At 32.5% G+C, this 20,598-nt stretch overlaps 1 protein-coding gene across 2 annotated transcripts in view; it reads right to left on the reverse strand.

Moving 5' to 3' along the window:
* LOC140054520 (uncharacterized) overlaps positions 1–20,598 on the reverse strand; it is a 61,359-nt gene that overhangs the window by 14,278 nt on the left and 26,483 nt on the right. The window contains exons 6-14 of one of the 2 annotated variants that reach the window (XM_072099540.1): positions 20,097–20,210; positions 18,097–18,177; positions 11,395–11,544; positions 10,586–10,666; positions 8,712–8,782; positions 5,346–5,463; positions 2,572–3,178; positions 2,151–2,245; positions 1,423–1,506 (exon numbers count right to left, since the gene is read on the reverse strand). In XM_072099540.1, coding sequence (XP_071955641.1) covers positions 1,423–1,506; positions 2,151–2,245; positions 2,572–3,178; positions 5,346–5,463; positions 8,712–8,782; positions 10,586–10,666; positions 11,395–11,544; positions 18,097–18,177; positions 20,097–20,210 — 1,401 coding nt within the window. The remainder of the gene's footprint in view (positions 1–1,422; positions 1,507–2,150; positions 2,246–2,571; positions 3,179–5,345; positions 5,464–8,711; positions 8,783–10,585; positions 10,667–11,394; positions 11,545–18,096; positions 18,178–20,096; positions 20,211–20,598) is intronic. The other variant, XM_072099541.1, reaches the window with a different exon arrangement.

Consider the following 20,598-nt stretch of genomic DNA (forward strand, 5'->3'; position numbering starts at 1 on the left):
TAAAACCACAACTGTAGTTCTGCAGAATTTGTTATCTACCTTTTAAAATATAAAACAAATTATTCGGGAAGAAGGTGTAATATAATATATTTCAGAATATTTTGTGTATTTTATCACAAAATGGTGGTTTTGAATTTCAACAACTGTTGACCTAGGATATATACATTGATATGTCATCGGTCGTAATCTAGGCCTAGAAAATGAGTAGATAACCTAACTTATTCCTACATTGTCATGAATCGAAGCTCTCTAATGATATAAATAAATAATAATATAAATAAAGGAACTGAATGATGTATTGTATGAACAAGTTAGAATCAGAGCCTGCAACGTGGTAATCTAAACAACACGCACATGCAACTTGTACACGTCTTTTTAAACTTTTAACCTAAACACATCGTTTCCGGACACAGACAATCAATTATGCATGTCGTATTGTCTGGAACAACATGTTTGATTCTCGTATTTTCTTGTATTTGATTTGAAATTATTTATTTAGGTACTCGAATTGTCAAAAGTAACCACCTTATGGTTTATCACAGATTAAACTGGTTTGTATATAAAGCAATGCAAGTAATTGTGTTAGAATAATATTATTATTTTTAGAATATTTCTGAGCAATATCCATAAAACAGATTTGTAGATGGATCAATTTTCAGGCACCAACTGAGAGTTAGAGAGCTATATTGAAAATGTTTTGGTTACATAAGAATATGGTGAAAACAATCAACGGGAGATTTATAATGAAAAAAACGGACGAATCATCGTGAAAGCAAACAACAAAATGATTTATGGTGAAAATAGCCGGGAGATTTCTACACGTGGCTACGACACAAACAGAGCATACTGATTAAGCAAACAAACCCGCTAAGCACGAATACAGTGCTGAAATAAAAAACAAAGAAAATTAATGTTCTGGAATTAAAAATTGTTTTTTTTTATTTATTGTTCAAAATATTTATCAGCTTATAAAACTAAGGTGTTCATTTGAGAATGAATTTGGTAGTCAGTAAAATTTGGTAGTCAATAAAAAAAGCTTTTAAACCTAATGAATTTGGTAGTCAGTAAAATAAGCTTATAAAACTAATGAATTTGGTAGTCAGTAAAATTCGAAGCCAAACATGGACATTTTATGCAAATGAGTTTGTCACAGAATCTGTAAACTCAAAATGCCGTGTTACCATCAGGTAAAAGTTACGCATTTCTTTGTGATTACACAAATGTATTATATTTTATTTGTGTCTATTTTTTTTTAAACACCCATAACTTGCATGTGTATGTAATTTGTACACATCCAAAAAGTCATCATCTATCAATCTTACGAGTACATTCCAGAAGATTAATTCCCTGCATGCAACGAATCTTAATGGATGAATAACGAGACGTATAAAATAGGATGTTAGACATATAATTGAACGCTACCCAGGATTTCTTTTCTCCATCGGTTTCCACTTCCGAGAGACTAGAGTGTTTGCGAAACAGCTTAAATTTCTGCCGATGCTCTTGCTAAATTTATAGGAAATGAAAAAATGATTAATGAAAAAGGAAAAAGGGTTAAAATGATACATGAACGATAATACTAATAAATTATAAATATCTATAAATCTAAAGTCTACAACAAAATATTGAAGTTTGTAACCACAAAAGGGAGATATTAATATTAGGGGAACGTGTACAACAAACATCAAGCTGAAGCTACAATGAGAAATACGTCTTCTAAATGGAGTTAGTATTACATATATAATCAGTGGCTACACCCATATACTGCAAGACAAATTACTGGGTGGGCCCATTTATGAAATGGTATTAATGGGCAAAAAAAATTAGGAACAGCACCCTCTATCCAACAAAATCGGATGAAGGTCCCAAAAAAATTAATGCACTTCCAAACAACCTAAAAATTATATTTATAATAATTATTATATAAATAATATACTTTAAAAGTTTTAAGTTCAAATACACGAATACCTTGTGTCTGCCATTATTAATAAGTTAAATGTTTTTAATTTGGTAAACTATTTCATTTCACTGAATATAATAACTCTCTTTCTCCCTTTCCAACACCATCTGTCTACCTACACACCACATAACAATGGTGCATTCTCGAATTGATATCATTTTTCTCAATCAATGTGATGACAGTGACCTACCGGTGGCGCTCCACGGCACGCAGGCACTATTTGTTGGCATTTGTGATGAATAGAAACTTTACACAGTTTGCACCTCAGCCCTTGCTTGATCAACCCTGTAAAACAAATAGTTCATTACTAATTAGGAGAAAATGACAAAATCAGCACTGGTCATTAAAGCTATCATGTTTTACAGTAGGCAAAACAATATAGAGTATCTTGTATTAATGGCCCATTGGGACCACTAAAGAATTTCCATCTGATAAAACCACATAAAACTCCTAGAAAGTAGGCAGCCTTTTGCCATTTCCCAATCCACCCCTTGCCTGTTATCAATATACTGTTCTTTTTTTTATATTAAATTCATAGCATCACTATTACATACAGTACGTTTATTTCATTTATATCGTCTCCATAAAATGTTTCAAACAAATCGTGTTACCTCTCAAAAGCCCACGGCACTGATCACAAAACGTTGGCTTCTTAAAGTTATAATCTTGGAAAATGTGCTGTCTGCCACCTTTTTCGAGTAACTCGGCAACTGAATCTTTCGATTCCGCTAGAGCACGCTCAAAAGAGCTTCTTTTCAATTTCAGATCGTCTGTTTCTACATCTTTCTTCATCCCATCTTCCTTCTTTCGAATTTCAACATCTTTATCAGTTTTTTTCACATCGTTTTCTTTTTTCTCCATATCTCTTTTTACGCTAAAACTGCTACGTCTTTCTGATTCCTTTTTCATGCCGATGCTTCCCCGTCTTACGCCGTAATCAATTTGTCCATTCACATCTTTTCTTCCTTCATCAACTTCATTGCGTGATTTCTCTGTGTCTCGTGTACTGCGCCCTCCATTCTCCCTCTTGACGTGTTGATAATCGTCTTGTAGGTCGCGATTTGTAAAGTCCTCAACTTCTTTGCACGTCACCTCAAATTCTTTTCGTATGAGGTCATCCTGCATCTTACTTATATGGTTGGAGCTTTTGCGAACGTAGTCATTTTTTGGGAACCCATTTATTGTCTTCACTCCATTTCCATCAGAAAACAGTTCCAACTGTGAAAGTAAATACATTTATTAAAACCTATATAGCGCTGTTGGTTTTGATTAAATAAAATTTAAAAAAATAAAATATTTAGTTCTTTCTAAAACTCTATCTACTATCAAACTAGTTTGACAAACGTCTGATGTGCCCAAATATGGTAGTGATATGCCCAAATATGGTAGTGATATGCCCAAATATGGTAGTGATATTACATAATTATGCATCCATATATGGGCACATCACATTTTTTTTGTCACATGAAGTTTGATAGTGTTTTCTCAAATTAGTCTTGATTACTTTGCAGGCTGTACCACTGCCTACAAACTAATGTATCAATGACAGGATTTTAACTACAGACCCTGGGATTTGAAGTAGTAGTAAAAACAACCCAACCACAGGGGCACGTACTCACCTATATTTCAATAATTGAATCATATAATATTCATAGTAAAAATGTTGTTAAGAAAAAAATCTTATTTTAGTTATAAAATATAATTAATAATAATTCAAGAAAAATATGGTAGTATGACAAGACTTTAACCATCTTGTTAACAACCTACATACAGTACCATGATGCCACTACTTAATGTAAATTATATTCAATTCTAATAACATTAAAGATGTATTGTCCCCCAACAATGAATGAAAAATGAAGATTAATTACACTAAAAACTATTGTCTGACATACAGTTACAGCATGTACATACATACAGTATGTTTTGATTAAAATTACATTTTTTTCAGGAAAATAATTTGTTTTTTTCGATCCAGTTTTTGGTCAAAGCGAATAACTCTTATGTGACATTAAAATGGCAAATTAAAAAAAAAAATTAAATTTTACATGAATAAAATGGCATGTTTCCTTTATGCAATAATTCAAGACAGCATTAATTCTGCATAACAGAAAGCCTTGGGCTAAAGCAATTCTGTCTCGTTTAATCTATCCTTACCCTGTATTAAAACTGAATATGGACCGACCATATAATTGCACATAGGGAATTAATTTATAGTAAATTAAGATGTAAGGATAGCTATCGTACGTAGCGTTCAATTTGCGATTGGAGTTTGTCGAGATTGTTGAACACTTCTAATGAGGTGATTAAAGAAGTTGCACAAACTCAGAGTGTGTTAACGACGCTCTGCATACTATCAGATATTTGGACCTACTGTAGGGTTAACCTAAAGTTTCCCTCTCCCTAGAATCAATCAACAGTGCAGAAAAAAATCTCTATGTAACAAATATATAACAATTACAGATAACAAAGAAACAATAAGCAAAGCCTCTTGAATCAACCTTATTTTGCAGGTGACGTAGATTTTTTCATCTATACCTACTAATATTTTTATTTTTAAAAGCATTTGTTTCTCTAGTTGTATAAAAAGTCATATATGATTAATTTATACATTATTATATACCTCTCACTTGCATAAGCCTGTGGCATTTACCAATCTAATTGTTCTATTTGATAATTAATAAAAGATTTAACGTGAGCGAGAAAGATAAAGACAACGTATGCATTAATAAAATTGAGAAAACCAATGACAGCAATGACGAAAGCACATAACAGGTGACAGAATGCTTGAATAAGCTACCGGTAATTACGTAAATAATGCGTCAACGTAAATGCATTGTCTAGTACTTCTGCTAAAATTAGCTGGCGACATTTGACATTTAAATGTATTATACTGTTTGGTTGTTGTGAGTGCTTGCATCCTGTGAAATCACAGTGCAGTATTTATGAGTGGTTATTGCTATTATAGCCACACTTATCACCCAATTCTCTGTACTGTATCTCAACATATTGCATGATGCACCCAGTATCATGGCAAATTCTATAACACATTGTCACATGCATCATAAATTGGTCATTGTAATATGTTAATTTATCACTCACCTAATTCTGTGTACTGTATCTCCCCATGCATTACATGTGATGCCTGTATTTAATGTTAAGGTTGGGATAGGCTTATGGCCTATGATACAGGCATCACATGTGATATTATGTGACACTGTATTACACAGTATGCTTATGATACTGGAGAAATTATAGATACAGATACCTACTGAATCACCTTGGAAATAAATGCTTGCACTGAAAGCGTCATTCAGTATAAAGACAGAATAAATAAATACATGATGACTTATGTCATTTTTAAAGAAAGTATTCTTAAACATACCTGAGTCTGTTTTGTCTTGATGATCATTTGAATTTTACGCATTTCATGTCGGACTTTATAGATATCCGTCTGATACTCACTGCTTCGTTTGATTATATTTGATCCTCTTCTGGTATTGCTGGTTTAAAAACGAAAGAAATAGCAATTACATTCAAATTGAAGATTTTTGGACCTTAACAAATATTTTTTATTATGAATCGTCAAAGACTTATAATATATTAAAGATATTGAGACAACTGTATTTCCAGAAGGTGTACAAAACGGCCACTGAAGTGGAGAGAATAAGTCAAAGAAGAGTAGGATTAAACAGTAGAAGGAGATTTAAATCATACGGTTATTGACTTTGAATGTAGCTAGAAAAAGTACAAAGATAATGTAAAGCTCTGTCTACACTGTCAAACTTTATGTGACAAAAAAATGTGATGTATCATATCACTACCATATTTGGGAATATCACTACCATATTTGGGAATATCACTACCATATTTGGGAATATCACACTTTTTTTTGTCAAACTAGTTTGATAGAGTAGACAGAGCTTAAAGGTTTATAAGGACATTGATGCTATGCATTATTATATAATAAAGCTTTTTTTTAATATTCAAACTTAACCGCAAACTTAAAAAAAGAAATTTCTCTTAACCTTCCAGAGTAATTATAATGATGTCGCTGATTTACAATTATACTCTAAGAACATTGAGAAATCTCAGTTTTACAAAACTGAATTAAATACAAAAAGCTATTTAATAGTATAATGATGCTTTAGATGTTACAAGTCCCCAGTACATTACTCTGATCATACTAGCAATACTGTAATTGCTTAAAACTCTTTTAATCTAGCCTTAATGTTTGCTAATGAATACAGTCATTAAAGTGTTTTTATTTTTAAAAAAACCAATTTTATTTTTGAATAAATCAATTTGATAAATTGATAAAATATGAAAAAAAGTAACAAGTACAGTAGTACGTCAGAATTCTAGAATCTTAAGATCTTGCTCTCCACGCAACAACTTGATCACAACAAAATAAAAATATAATTTATTAATATAAATTAATTATTCAGAATATATTACCAGGTTGTTCAGAGTTTTCTATGGTTACATTTACAGTAATAATTTATTAAATTATGAACCGATTTTTCAAATCACATTTTTTCTGGTCCTTACTTAAAAATAATAAGCTTATACTTAGACCAAAGACGAGAATAGAGGTCTTTAATTGGAGGGATGCTGCACAGAACTATTTTACATGGTCCCTGAAAAGCGAGTAACACTTTCATGAAAGTGTGAAAACTACCCATGTATATCTAATTACATATACCAAACAAGGATATTCAATGATGCGAAACACATATTACTTTTCAAAATGCTGTTATAACTGGATTTGTTTATTTCGCAAATAAAAAAAATAAAATAATGATATAATATATTCATAGAATCAACTTAAAAAATAATTTTTTCCAACAAAGGTTTACGTAAATGTTGTGTTTTAAAAACGGAGAAACTTACACACTCTCTAATAGTATAGATATATTATTTGTTACCTCCAACAAATTGTATGTTAATGTACTTTAAAAACATTAATGTGATAATCAAACTGAAATATATGACTACAAATTGACAAACAGTAGTACATCTAAAGGGCAACAAACACAGCGAGTCATCTCGTCGGGAGAAAATAAAACATTTTTAATGTTCTCCCGACGACCTAAAAACTACGGTGGACGCTATCTTAAGGCGACTCGTCTAGTCGGGATTCAACTTAGACAGCACCGACAAGTCTGTTTCATCGGGCCTTTTCGTTTGATGCTGTCTGAGTTGGCCTTTATATTATATAATTCAATGAAGAGTACAATTTATATAAGCTTCTTGTACACTATATTAGATGTTTAATAAGATTTAATATACAATTTCTGAGAAATTTGATACCACTACTCATAATTTCTGTGCTAATTATGATTAATATCAAAATTACAATGCTGAAATTTTTTGTTATGTAAATATTTCATTATTTGTATATATACTTTTTTTATTAAGCTCTGTCTACACTATCAAACTAGTTGGACAAAAAAAGTGTGATGTGCCCAAATATGATAGAGATATACCCAAATATGGTATGGATATGACATCACCATGTCCATATATGGGTACATCACATTTGTTTGTCACATAAAGTTTGATAGTGTAGTTAGAGCTTTAGATTTTTAATAACCAAATTTATCACAAATACATTTAGACTTTTCAAATAATTTAAACCTAAATATGTTATAATAAATTAAATTTTGAAAATCGAACTATATTAAATATCAATGTGCGTGCAAGCCATTTATTTTTTTATATTAGATATAAAATTTATTTAAAATCCCTAATGTCTTTGCCTTTACCAATTATGCTAAATTTACATTGTGATGTCGTTTGTTAAACTTTGTAATTGTAATGACAATGTTTCAATTTGAAATTGTATAATTAAACAGTAAATTCATACTCTATAGTATTTATGCCTTGATGGGTTTTACTCCCATCTGAGTGCGTCTGAAATGCTTATTATAACAAGCTGCAGTAAACAATTATAATACTAAAGTATGATGAACGCTTAGTTTTAAGCATCTAGTAACAAACACTATCAGTGTGTTGGAAAGATGGTTTAACTTGACAACAATTATAAACAAAATCTAATGAACAATTATAAATATGATTATTGTTAAAGATGTATTGTCCCTTGAAACACAAAAAAATATTCTAAATTTTAAGTGGCCATATCAAAGTAATATTAAAGTTATTCACTTTAAGTCGAAAACTTGAGCCAAAAACAACAAGTTTACGTAATTAACAGGTAAATTAGTTTGATTACATTTCATCTGGAAAATCGTCACGAGCGAAAGTAAACAAAGATTTCAAACCATGAGTACGCATTATGCATATGCTAAATTAGGATTGTTTACAACTCGTCACGGTTAAGAAGGTATTTTGACACAGATCATGAGGAAGTTTTATGACTATGCATACAGAGTAGCCAAACAAGCGCGTTTGGGATATGTTTTGATTGAAAACTTTGACTTAAACATCTGTATTTCAGTTAAATTATTTTGTTCTCGAAAAATTGTTGGTGATAGTTAATAACTATTATGATACTTCAAAATGACCCACCTTTTTTCGAAATCTTTTATTTTTTATTTTTTTGGAATTAGTCAAAGGGACAATACATCTTTAAGCTCTGTCTACACTATCAAATGTTATGTGACAACAAAATGTGATGTGCCATATAGACATGATGATGTCATATAACTACCCTATTTATGCACACTTTTTTTGTCAAACTAGTTTGATAGTGTAGACAGAGCTTTAGATTAAATAAAGCAATTCTTACCTGTCACAATAACGTTTCTGTTTGTTTAACTTATCATTTAATTCACTTAGTTCATTTTCAAGATCATCAATCTAATATAGAAAGGAAAAAAACACCATATTATTATTTTAATTTTTATTGTTTTTGTTGATCATTTCATCATTTGATTTGAATATTATTTTTATCAAAGACAGCTTAAATGATTATCCTATAGTTCTTATAACGAAATTTTTCTAATTTATTTTGTTTTATGCAAGAAAAATTCATGCTTATATATTTATCATCGATCATTATCATCCTAGTGTAAATGGGCCTTTAAGGTGAGAAGAGGTCATCAAATATTAAGCATCTGTTTTTGGTCACAAAAGATATTACCCTTTCTATACAATATCATTTATATTAATTTTTAGTAATCACTAATAAATAATAACTCGAATTTTAAAATCATTTCCAGCATATTGACCTTTTAAATTCAGTTTATTGTAAATGTCAGTGCATAATAATACAATATTTGAAATTAAATATTAAGGCACACAATTACTGTAATGATTATATTTAAAGGTCAGCAGTGAGTAAATGTCACAGCATACATGTTTATTATGACAACAAACACATTTTAAAATAATATCAACTGACGACGTTTGTATTTAAAGCTCTGTCTACACTATCAAACTAGTTTGACAAACAAAGTGTGATGTGCTATGACATCATCATGTCCATATATGGGCACATCACATTTTTTTGTCACATAAAGTTTGATAGTGTAGACAGAGCTTTATAATGTACACACTTTAAGCTCTGTCTACACTATCAAACTAGTTTTAAAAAGTATGACCAAATATGGCAGTGATATACCCAAATATGGTAGTGATATGACATCATCATGTCCATATATGGGTACATCACATACTTTTTTGTCACATCAAGTTTGATAGTGTGACCTTTAGATACCCATGTTTCCCAGGGTAGGCTGAGAAGGCAGGAAAGATAAATTAAGTAGAAAAGGATAGGAAATAAGTGGAAGAAAAATGAAGAAATAGAGAGCGAAGGAATACAAAGTAAATGAGAAAGATATAAAAAAGTAAAAATAGAAGGAATGGATGGCCAAACAAAACCTAAATATAAAGGTCTCTATAAAGCCATATTGTTACAGAAGATTACTGTAAATATTACATTATAAATGAAGGAGACTAAGCTGCCATGACGATGATAGGATTTAAAATCAAGAGATGATACAATCTACTGTTATTATAATAAAGTACAACCACTCCTTTGCCCTCCCCCCACCCTATTTGTAATAAATGAGGGGCCAATCCATATTAAAGAGACACTCTGTTGGGTTGCCCTCCCCCCACCCTATTTGTAATAAAATGAGGGGCCAATCCATATTAAAGGGACACTCTGTTGGGTCCTGAAGGGCCAATCCATATTAAAGGGACACTCTGTTGGGTCCTGAAGGGCCAATCCATATTAAAGGGACACTCTGTTGGGTCCTGAAGGGCCAATCCATATTAAAGGGACACTCTGTTGGGTCCTGAAGGACCAATCCATATTAAAGGGACACTCTGTTGGGTCCTGAAGGACCAATCCATATTAAAGAGACACTCTGTTGGGTCCTGAAGGGCCAATCCATATTAAAGGGACACTCTGTTGGGTCCTGAAGGATGGTGTCCTCTAAATACATGTTCTACTGTATAAATTGTCTTGGCACATCTAAAGCTCTGTTTACACTATCAAACTTTATGTGACAAAAAATGTGATATGCCCATATATGGACATAATGTCATATCACTACAATATTTGGGAATATCACTACAATATTTAGGCACATCACACTTTTTGTCAAACTAGTTTGATAGTGTAGACAGAGCATTAAATGCACTACTGTACCATACCTCTTTTATTAAATCACCTTGCGTTTCTTGCAAACTCTGTTCTGTGGATGGATGGTGGATTAATTTACCTTGCGAAAAATCCTGAAAGCAAGAGAAGAATTATGACATTTTAATCACTAAAAAACACAATAGAAAGAGACCTTGAAACATAGGATGCAAGATTACGATGTATATATCATTATATATGTATGTATACTGGTATAAAGATTGATTGAGAATAAATGAATATAATTAAAGAAAAAAAACAAGAAAAATTAAGATTAATAAAATCAGACTTTAAATACGCCATTTTGCAATTTTAATAAAATTATTCACTTCTGGAAAAAATACAACAAAAATAATCCGATTCAGTTTTTGGTCAAAGTGAATGGCATATTAAAAAAAAAATATATTTTTTAGGGGGGACAATAGTACATCTATAATCAATAAAATAGATAATGATGATGATATTGATGATGATATTGATGATGATATTGACAATGATGATGATTTTGATTACAATCAATGGTGATGAAGATAGCAATAAATATGATGATGACAAATTTGGTGATAACAACAACAATAACACTATGATGAAAATATAGTGCTGTGGATGATAGTACCAGGATGAATCTGAATTTTAAGACTATTAGGAAAAAATAATTTTTATTTACTTATAAAAAAAACAGATACATTTAATGTATGTATACTGCGCTTTGCCATACACAAGCAGACATTGTCATTTATACAAATGGTTCTATATGATTTAAATACAATGTATCTAGTACTTTAGGAATACCAGAAAAAAAACCAATAGTTGTATTACTTACACCTGTTACACTGGCCTCAGGTTTGGTAAACATATACTGGGCTATCTTAGGTTTATTGGCGGGGAACTGCATGTCCCCTATGTTCTCTTTGGCATCAACCGCTCTTGTTAAAGTTACTATAGCGTCCATTCTTCTTCCTTGATCACATAACTGTCAATAGGAAATATATAATTTGAAATAAACTATCAAATATTAATATAATCGACTCCTTTATTTAGCAAGTGAACTATCAGTTAATTGGTACAATTCAGCCAATTTATGTCACGTGACAAACAAACATGTTTAATTGCAACGCAGAATGTATTAAATAAATAATGATAAAGTATAGTAATATTTAAGCAAATATAATACTTTATTTGTTTAAATGTAACATTTTGTCAAAATTGGGGTGAATAGGCTCGGTTTTACGAAAGGTATATTCGTACAGTAGACATAGACATAGACTCCCGTTGGACACCCTACAAAGGGGTCAAGTCGGGTTCAAGTTCATGAAAAATGCAACACTAAGGTGTCTGTTTAACTAAGGTTTTACTGAATTTAATACAAAAATGGCTAAAGCTCTGTCTACAAAAAAAGTGTGATGTGCCCAAATATGGTAGTGATATCACATCATTATGTCCGTATATAGGCACATCATATTTTTTTGTCACATTAAGTTTGATAGTGTAGACAGAGCTTAAGAAATTAATTAATGCATGTATAGTATGTATAAAATTTGATATTATAGATATATGAGAGAATAAATATAGAAATTATTGAATGAATGAGCGAGTGATTAAATGAACGAAACAATGAATGAAAAGATGGCCACAACATTTGCACATAATAATAATAGATAGATTTATATAGCGCAAATAAACGATGTCTCTTGTGCTCGACAATAAAGAGAGGAAAACAAAAGGAACATGAATAAAAAGCAAACTAACATATGAAATATGAATGTTAAGTTGTTTTATTTGTATTATAACACTGAGTCTATTCAACATGACAATAGTTGTCTATCGATTGTCTCAATATACAATTATTCTTATTCTAATCAAAAATATTGTAAAAATTGATCTGTAAAAAAAGTGCAAATGAACAATATTGCATTTGTCAGCGTTCTACTAAGATGATGGATAATCATATTATAATATATGTTTGAGAAGAAAAGATTAATCGCTAAGCATTGTGAATGATCTGTTACCTTACCCAGACTGATACCCACCATACTCTACTCAATCAAATACTAAAATATTGTGGATGTACATTTCTATCTCATTCTAAAACCTTAAAAATCCAACAAATTATAGGGAAGTCAAAGCAAGTTTGTCAACTTACATATTTTTGCATTGTAAAAACTTCAAATTATTAAACAACAAACACATCATACTAATGCTGTCAGCAATTGTAATATTATACTCCAAAATACGAAACTTGAATGAATATATTAAATTTAAAATGCGTACATTTAGTAGCGGTTTACAGATCTTATACTAGTGTTTCTTGTACTGTGAACCTAGGCCTAGATGCCGCACACAGCCTGTAACTTATTAAACTTCATTAAAGATCATGTTATTAAATTGCATTTGAAAACATGAACTAAAGGTATGTAGGTCATGCATCTTTCAGGGCTTTTACTTCGTTATTTTTTTTTACGTTTTTAGATTTGAGTAGTAACATCTGCATGCCAAGAGACAGTAATTTGTAATGTTTTATTTTTTCATTTGGTATAAAAATGTTTCTAAAAATAAAAAGGTGAGGAGTATTACACTTATATATGTTATAATAACAAAAATAAGGATTAAATGGTCAACAATCATATTTGTGTTCCTATTATTTACAACAGGAATCCACCTCTGTGTCACTGACTATACTCAACTAGAGCTGCATAAAACAAATAATGTTTTATTTCATTGCTATAGAATAATTGAAACTCACGAAATACACTTATAAACGTAAAGGTCAGGCTTGATTTATTAGTCAGCAATTTCAATTTATCTCTTGCAATTGTTTTATATAAATTGTTAGCTTATTGACTTATCAATTGAGTTCAGCAAACCTTTGACTGCTATTCACACATAATGGTAATGTGCTATTTAATAGTGTGCTGTCCACACTGTGCGCCGCCTACACTGTGCGCTGTCCACACTGTGCGCTGCCTACACTGTGCGCTGCCTACACTGTGTGCTGTCCACACTGTGTACCCTACACTGTGCCCCTCCACATGGTGCGCTGTCCACACGGTGCACTGCCTACACTGTACGCTGTCCACACTGTGCGCTGCCTACACTGTGCGCCGCCTAGTCCACATAGTGTATTTGACTAGTATGCCATCAATACAATGTGCCCTCCTTGCATCATGCCCTTCACACAGTATGCCGTTTAATAACTGGGGGATTGCACCAGCAGTCATGTTTACATTTAATATACAATATTTAAAAATCAGATTTATATTTACCAAACAGCTCAGTAGTCATTAAAAAAAAATTAAATCATAATCAAATTACTTAACTGTAGAAAATATATCGTACCCTAGCTACAAAATAATCTGTCATTAATTTAGTGAAACATATCAGAGAAGATTAGAGCTGTAAATATCAGCAGATTTGCAAAACTAAAAATAACACAGTTAATTACACGGGCTATTTAACAATATAATGATGGGATAGTAATCTACTGTATCAAAACCTTGTGGAGTTGACTTACTTATAATCTCAGAAAACTTAACAAATTGGAGAATCGAGAAGCTAGCGATTATCGGATGGTCAAAACAAAGGCTAAAAGAAACTTGAGCGATGTGATGTGACATGAGGGTGGATGTGTGATGTGACATGTGGGTGGATGTGTGATGTGACATGTGAATGGGTGTGTGATGTGAAATGAGGGTGGATGTGTGATGTGACATGTGGGTGGATGTGTGATGTGACTTGTTGGTGGATGTGTGATGTGACATGTGGGTGGATGTGTGATGTGACATGAGGGTGGATGTGTGATGTGACATGTGGATGGATGTGTGATGTGACATGTGGATGGATGTGTGATATGACATGAGGGTGGATGTGTGATGTGACATGAGGGTGGATGTGTGATGTGACATGAGGGTGGATGTGTGATGTGACACATGGGTGGGTGGGTGTGTGATCGGACATGTGGGTGGATGTGTAATGTTAGGATTACCACCCATCTGATACAGTAGGACAGTGATTTATTTACTATTGGTAATCCTTGGCCACATGTGCCTTAAAGACAAAAAATGTGACGTGTGGGTGTCTTTGGGGGTTATTTACACAAGGTAACGTTCACCTATGTTCAAGGATTCTTCTTTATTGATGTCTCAAAAATATATTGCTTGAATTTTGCATTTTGTTCTCAGATCTATCCAAAGGCATGAATTATAAATAGATTTAATAGAAAACAAAATGATTCATCGTAGAGGATAACCATTTATACTGTCTTTGAACAAACAAATGAAATGATGTCATGATCAATAAAGTCCAATTTACAGACGAGTGGTAATAATAATATAGAATATATGCATTCCTTATACACACACCGCGGACGGGCAGTTTCCGCTTAAGATAGATACAAGATTCTATGTGGGATAAACTATGTGGTTTTACGCTTACCGTTACCATTCGTCTGTGTAAATTGGCCTTAAGAAAAATAAAATTCATACGCTTCATTTTCATCAGGCCTACTACTTAAACACTACAACAATTGTAATTATTAATGTTACTTGTCTGTCATCATGCAATATATAAACAAATTAATTTCTTTAAAATATTATTCTGATATTATTATTTTATTCAATGTTGAACATGGAGGATGAACTTAATAGACCACAAACATAAAGACAATTTCAAATTGCCATTTTAAGAAATTCATTTTGAATTCATTGACTAACAAACCTCATGGGATTTCTGCATTTACTTGAGAGACTTATTATAGAATTTATAAACCAACCAACATGGTTGAAAATGAATATCATGTTCATATTACAAAGAAAGTCATTTTCAAAACTTTAATTTTAAAAAACCAATTATAGTTATAGAAGATGGTAGATATTTGTTGCTATAATTTACTTGTCTATTGTATGACCCACTAGTCTATACGATCCCCGGGAGAGGTGCGTCATGGATGCGTCATTTAGAAACAAATAATTATTGATGCAGAGGTGCGTCCAGAAACCCAGATGTTATGTCACATCAATGAACAATGGTGTGTCAATGTCCGCCATTTTACCACCTACCATATCATGAACAACATGATCATAGTGCATCAAAATGGGTGTGCCGTGGTCATCTAAAGGTAAGTCATATTTTTTAGGCACAGGTGCGTCATGGTATTCATAAGGTATGACGCACATCGGACAAATGACGCACCTCTCATAGGGGTCATATTGTGGGTCATAGAATTGACAAGTTGAGCCCAGAATAGTTTATCCTGTACTTGATGCTTATCATGCTCTGCCTTCAATGACAATATTAGAACTATTTACTCCTACGTTCCCTATATCCACTATTTACTGCCTGCTCCTACGTGCCCTATATCAATTACTTACTGCCTGCTCCTACGTGCCCTATATTAACTCGCAACCTATTTACTCCTATGTGCCCTATATCAACTCGCAACCTATTTACTCCTATGTGCCCTATATCAACTCGCAACCTATTTACTCCTACGTGCCCTATATCAACTATTTACTGCCTGCTCCTACGTGCCCTATATCAACTATTTACTGCCTGCTCCTACGTTCCCTATATCAACTATTTACTGCCTGCTCCTACGTTCCCTATATCAACTATTTACTGCCTGCTCCTACGTTCCCTATATCAACTATTTACTCCTACGTTCCCTATATCAACTATTTACTGCCTGCTCCTACGTTCCCTATATCAACTATTTACTGCCTCCTCCTACGTTCCCTATATCAACTATTTACTGCCTCCTCCTACGTGCCCTATATCAACTATTTACTGCCTGCTCCTACGTTCCCTATATCAACTATTTACTGCCTGCTCCTACGTTCCCTATATCAACTATTTACTGCCTCCTCCTACGTTCCCTATATCAACTATTTACTGCCTCCTCCTACGTGCCCTATATCAACTATTTACTGCCTCCTCCTACGTGCCCTATATCAACTATTTACTGCCTCCTCCTACGTTCCCTATATCAACTATTTACTGCCTCCTCCTACGTGCCCTATATCAACTCGCAACCAATGGCTCATCATTTGGTTGTGCATTGCTCATTCATTCTCTCGGGTTTTATTATAGACAATTGTATCAAATAACTGCTTTTCTTTCTTCTGTCGATACAATGTAATTAGACAATTTGTATCCAATTGTCATTTGTTATCATAGTCGTCTTTCAGGCTTTTCCAATGCACCCTACAGACACACTTGAACGCTTAATCACCATATCAGTATAGGCACATAGCACATCTGTGATTTATATATTAACAACATACAGCAGACTACTGCAGTGACAACATGTATTGAAGCCTTTAGGGTAGGTGGTCTAATGGTATGACGTTATCAGGTTTGCAATCGTTGTAATGTTGCCCAGGATAGTTAAATAAACAATAACTGTCTGAAACCATAATTAGTTTAATTTGATATCCATTAGATGTAGCTCATGAAGAAAAAACAAACTATCTGTACAGTATGTAACAAATATAACAGACAGGTTTGGCGATATAACGGACAGGTTTGGCGATATAACGGACAGGTTTGGCGATATAACGGACAGGTTTGGCGATATAACGTACAGGTTTGGCGATATAACGTACAGGTTTGGCGATATAACGGACAGGTTTGGCGATATAACGGACAGGTTTGGCGATATAACGTACAAGTTTGGCGATATAACGGACAGGTTTGGCGATATAACGGACAGGTTTGGCGATATAACGGACAGGTTTGGCGATATAACGTACAGGTTTGGCGATATAACGGACAGGTTTGGCGATATAACGTACAGGTTTGGCGATATAACGGACAGGTTTGGCGATATAACGGACAGGTTTGGCTATATAACGGACAGGTTTGGCGATATAACGGACAGGTTTGGCGATATAACGGACAGGTTTGGCGATATACAGTAACGTACAGGTTTGGCGATATAACGGACAGGTTTGGCGATATAACGGACAGGTTTGGCGATATAACGTACAGGTTTGGCGATATAACGGACAGGTTTGGCGATATAACGGACAGGTTTGGAGATATAACGTACAGGTTTGGCGATATAATGGACAGGTTTGGCGATATAACGGACAGGTTTGGCGATATAACGGACAGGTTTGGCGATATAACGGACAGGTTTGGCGATATAACGGACAGGTTTGGCGATATAACGGACAGGTTTGGCGATATAACGGACAGGTTTGGTGATAGCGAATAATTTTGGCCGTGTAGAATAGTAAATGATAGCTAAACAATAGTATAGCAAAATAAATATACAAAACTATGTTTATTTATTCAAAATTCAGTTTGATTAACAATATTACTAAACAGATTATAGATTTAGTTTGAATTGACTCTCATCGTACGTTAGAGTATTGTCATATAACACATAAAAACACAAAACAAAAACAAAATTTAAAAATGAAATTTTCCCTGAATTATAACGTGTTTCAAAAGAAAGTATTAAGTAACGTCGTAAAATGGCTTCACTCCAGATAAATAAGAAAATAAAATAAAAAATGTAACATACCCTCGTTTGAATAATCTTGGCGTGCTTGATAATGGCATGTGCTGTGGAATCTACTACACTGGCTTGAATATTCTGCAAGTCCTGTCAAATACAAAACCATACACAATATAATACCCACTTACGTATATTCTGTCCGATAACACAAATCTACATTGTCAAAATAATTACATTAATAATCCGACTTGAGTCAAATCTTTTAGTTACGACAACGAGGACAAATTTAAGATGATTCGTCAGCTGAAGCAAGTTGCATAAATCTCACCGAAGAGTACATAATCATGTATGGTATTAAAGAGTAACCAAAAATGACATTACAGTTTAATATCAAATACGAAAAATAATGAATTTACAAAATATCTCTACAAGAAATTGCAATAGTTTTCCATCCACATCAATGATTTTATCTGATATTATGAGAATTTAGTTACCAAATGAAAACAACCAATAAAATACGACACTGTATATGGAGTGTACAATACAGCTAATAATGATAATACATAATAAAATCGACATGGTATAAATAATCGCTCCATATTGAGAAAAATAATGGTTGAAGGTTGGTATTAAAATTTGTAATTGTTGTTTGGTAAAAACGAACAATTGATTATGATATAAACAACAAGAGGGACGGCTTTTGTTATACAAAATAAAAATATTTACAAAATATTTACAAAATAAAAATATTTACAGAATATATAGATAGGAATATTGGAAGTAGAGTTGAAATTAATTTTAATTATTAACAAACATATTATTTGATTTTATTTAATTAAAATAATATTTTTCTTTATTATCATACAGGTATACATTTTTAAATAACAATTTATTTCATTTACTGTTTTAATAATCAAAATAAACAAAAAGAGGCTTTTAACTTTTTGTTTAAGTAGAGTAGAGCTCTGTTTACACTATCAAACTTAATGTGACAAAAAAAGTGATGTGTATATGGACATAATGATGTCATAGCACTACCATATTTAAGCTGTTATGCGCGATTTGAACGATTTGCGCAATTTGAAATTGCGCAAAAAAAATCAATTTGAATTGAAACATGTGTTTCAAATTGCGCAAGCAACGTATTAAATTGCGCAAGTAATCTGCAAACTGCGCAAGGTTTTTCGACAGATTTTGAAATCATGCACACCCATATTTATATAGTAATTTCTAAGAATGATTCAAAATTAAAGATAAATATTGCATTTCCTTATTTTAGTAGTGCAAATATTGTTATAAGTTAGCATACCGTCGAAGAACCCACGAAGGAAAACGAAGCGGTGGTGTTCCACCAGGCGGGCGCGGCGCGGGCGGCCGGCTATACTACTCTAGCCTAGCTAGGGTCTGGACTACTGATACTGACTAGGTTACATGGCCTAGCTTAAACTAATATTAAAAACTTAATTTTTACATTTATTTTGATTTATTTCAAGTTACAGTGATAATATTATTTAATTGTCATAATAAATGTTATGTATTTATTATACACATGTTATCTTCGCATTTATTATGTTTTATTTTGAGTTATTTAGTTTCCAATAAATTATTATAATACCGATTGTCTGGTAGAATTTTGTTGCGCAATTTGAAAATTTACAGTTCGTTTTCAAATTGCGCAAAGGTGTCATATTGCGCAAGAACTATCTTGCGCAATTTACAAATTGTGCAGCGCAATTTAAAATTGCGCAAAGTTGATTGCGCAATTTGAAATTGCGCAAAAAAATCCTTGCGCAATTTTAAATTGCGCAAGAATTCTTTGCGCAATTTTAAATTGCGCTGCACCATACTTGAGCCCATCACACTTTTTTAAGTCAAACTAGTTTGATAGTGTAGACAGACCTTTATAGGTAAATCTATAAATTAAAAAAAATAATATACTCAGTAATCTCAAGATCTTGCAGCCACAGTTTTTAAATTGAATTGATATTTTGGGTCATCTTGAATGGGAAAAAAAGGTATTATAAGCCTATACTCATGTCAGTAAAAAAATAAATAATAAAACTTACCTGAACTATATGAGGTAATGCTAAGTCCTGTAGACTACTGTTGTACTCGTTGACGAGTGAAAGTTGTAAGACGTACGAATTATGTTTCTTATAACAGTCAAATAAGAATGGGTTCTGCTAGGAGAAGAAAATATGTATTAATGTGCAGTCTAAGTGCATTTATGAACTATGACAAGTACAAGGTGATAAATGGCATTATACTCAGGTATGTGGTAAAGTACAGTATAAAGTTATAGACTAATTAGCATGCAGGTGGATACTTGTAGTTAAGCAACCCCTACAATATTCATCCAGGTGAGCATATAGAATGCCAACAGCTCTTACATTTTTTTGAAATTTTATAAATTAAAAATTTGCTTTGAATTTGTAATTTAAGGATTTTGTTCCAATGAAAAATTATCTTTTTTATGATTCACTGTCTTCTTCTGTTGTTTTCGACTTCTCATTAAAATTATTACTCTTGTGTCTCTCCTGCCATTATTAATAAAGGAGTGTTTACTTA

Source organism: Antedon mediterranea, chromosome 7, assembly GCF_964355755.1.
Source record: "Antedon mediterranea chromosome 7, ecAntMedi1.1, whole genome shotgun sequence".
In the NCBI taxonomy this organism is placed as follows: domain Eukaryota; kingdom Metazoa; phylum Echinodermata; class Crinoidea; order Comatulida; family Antedonidae; genus Antedon; species Antedon mediterranea.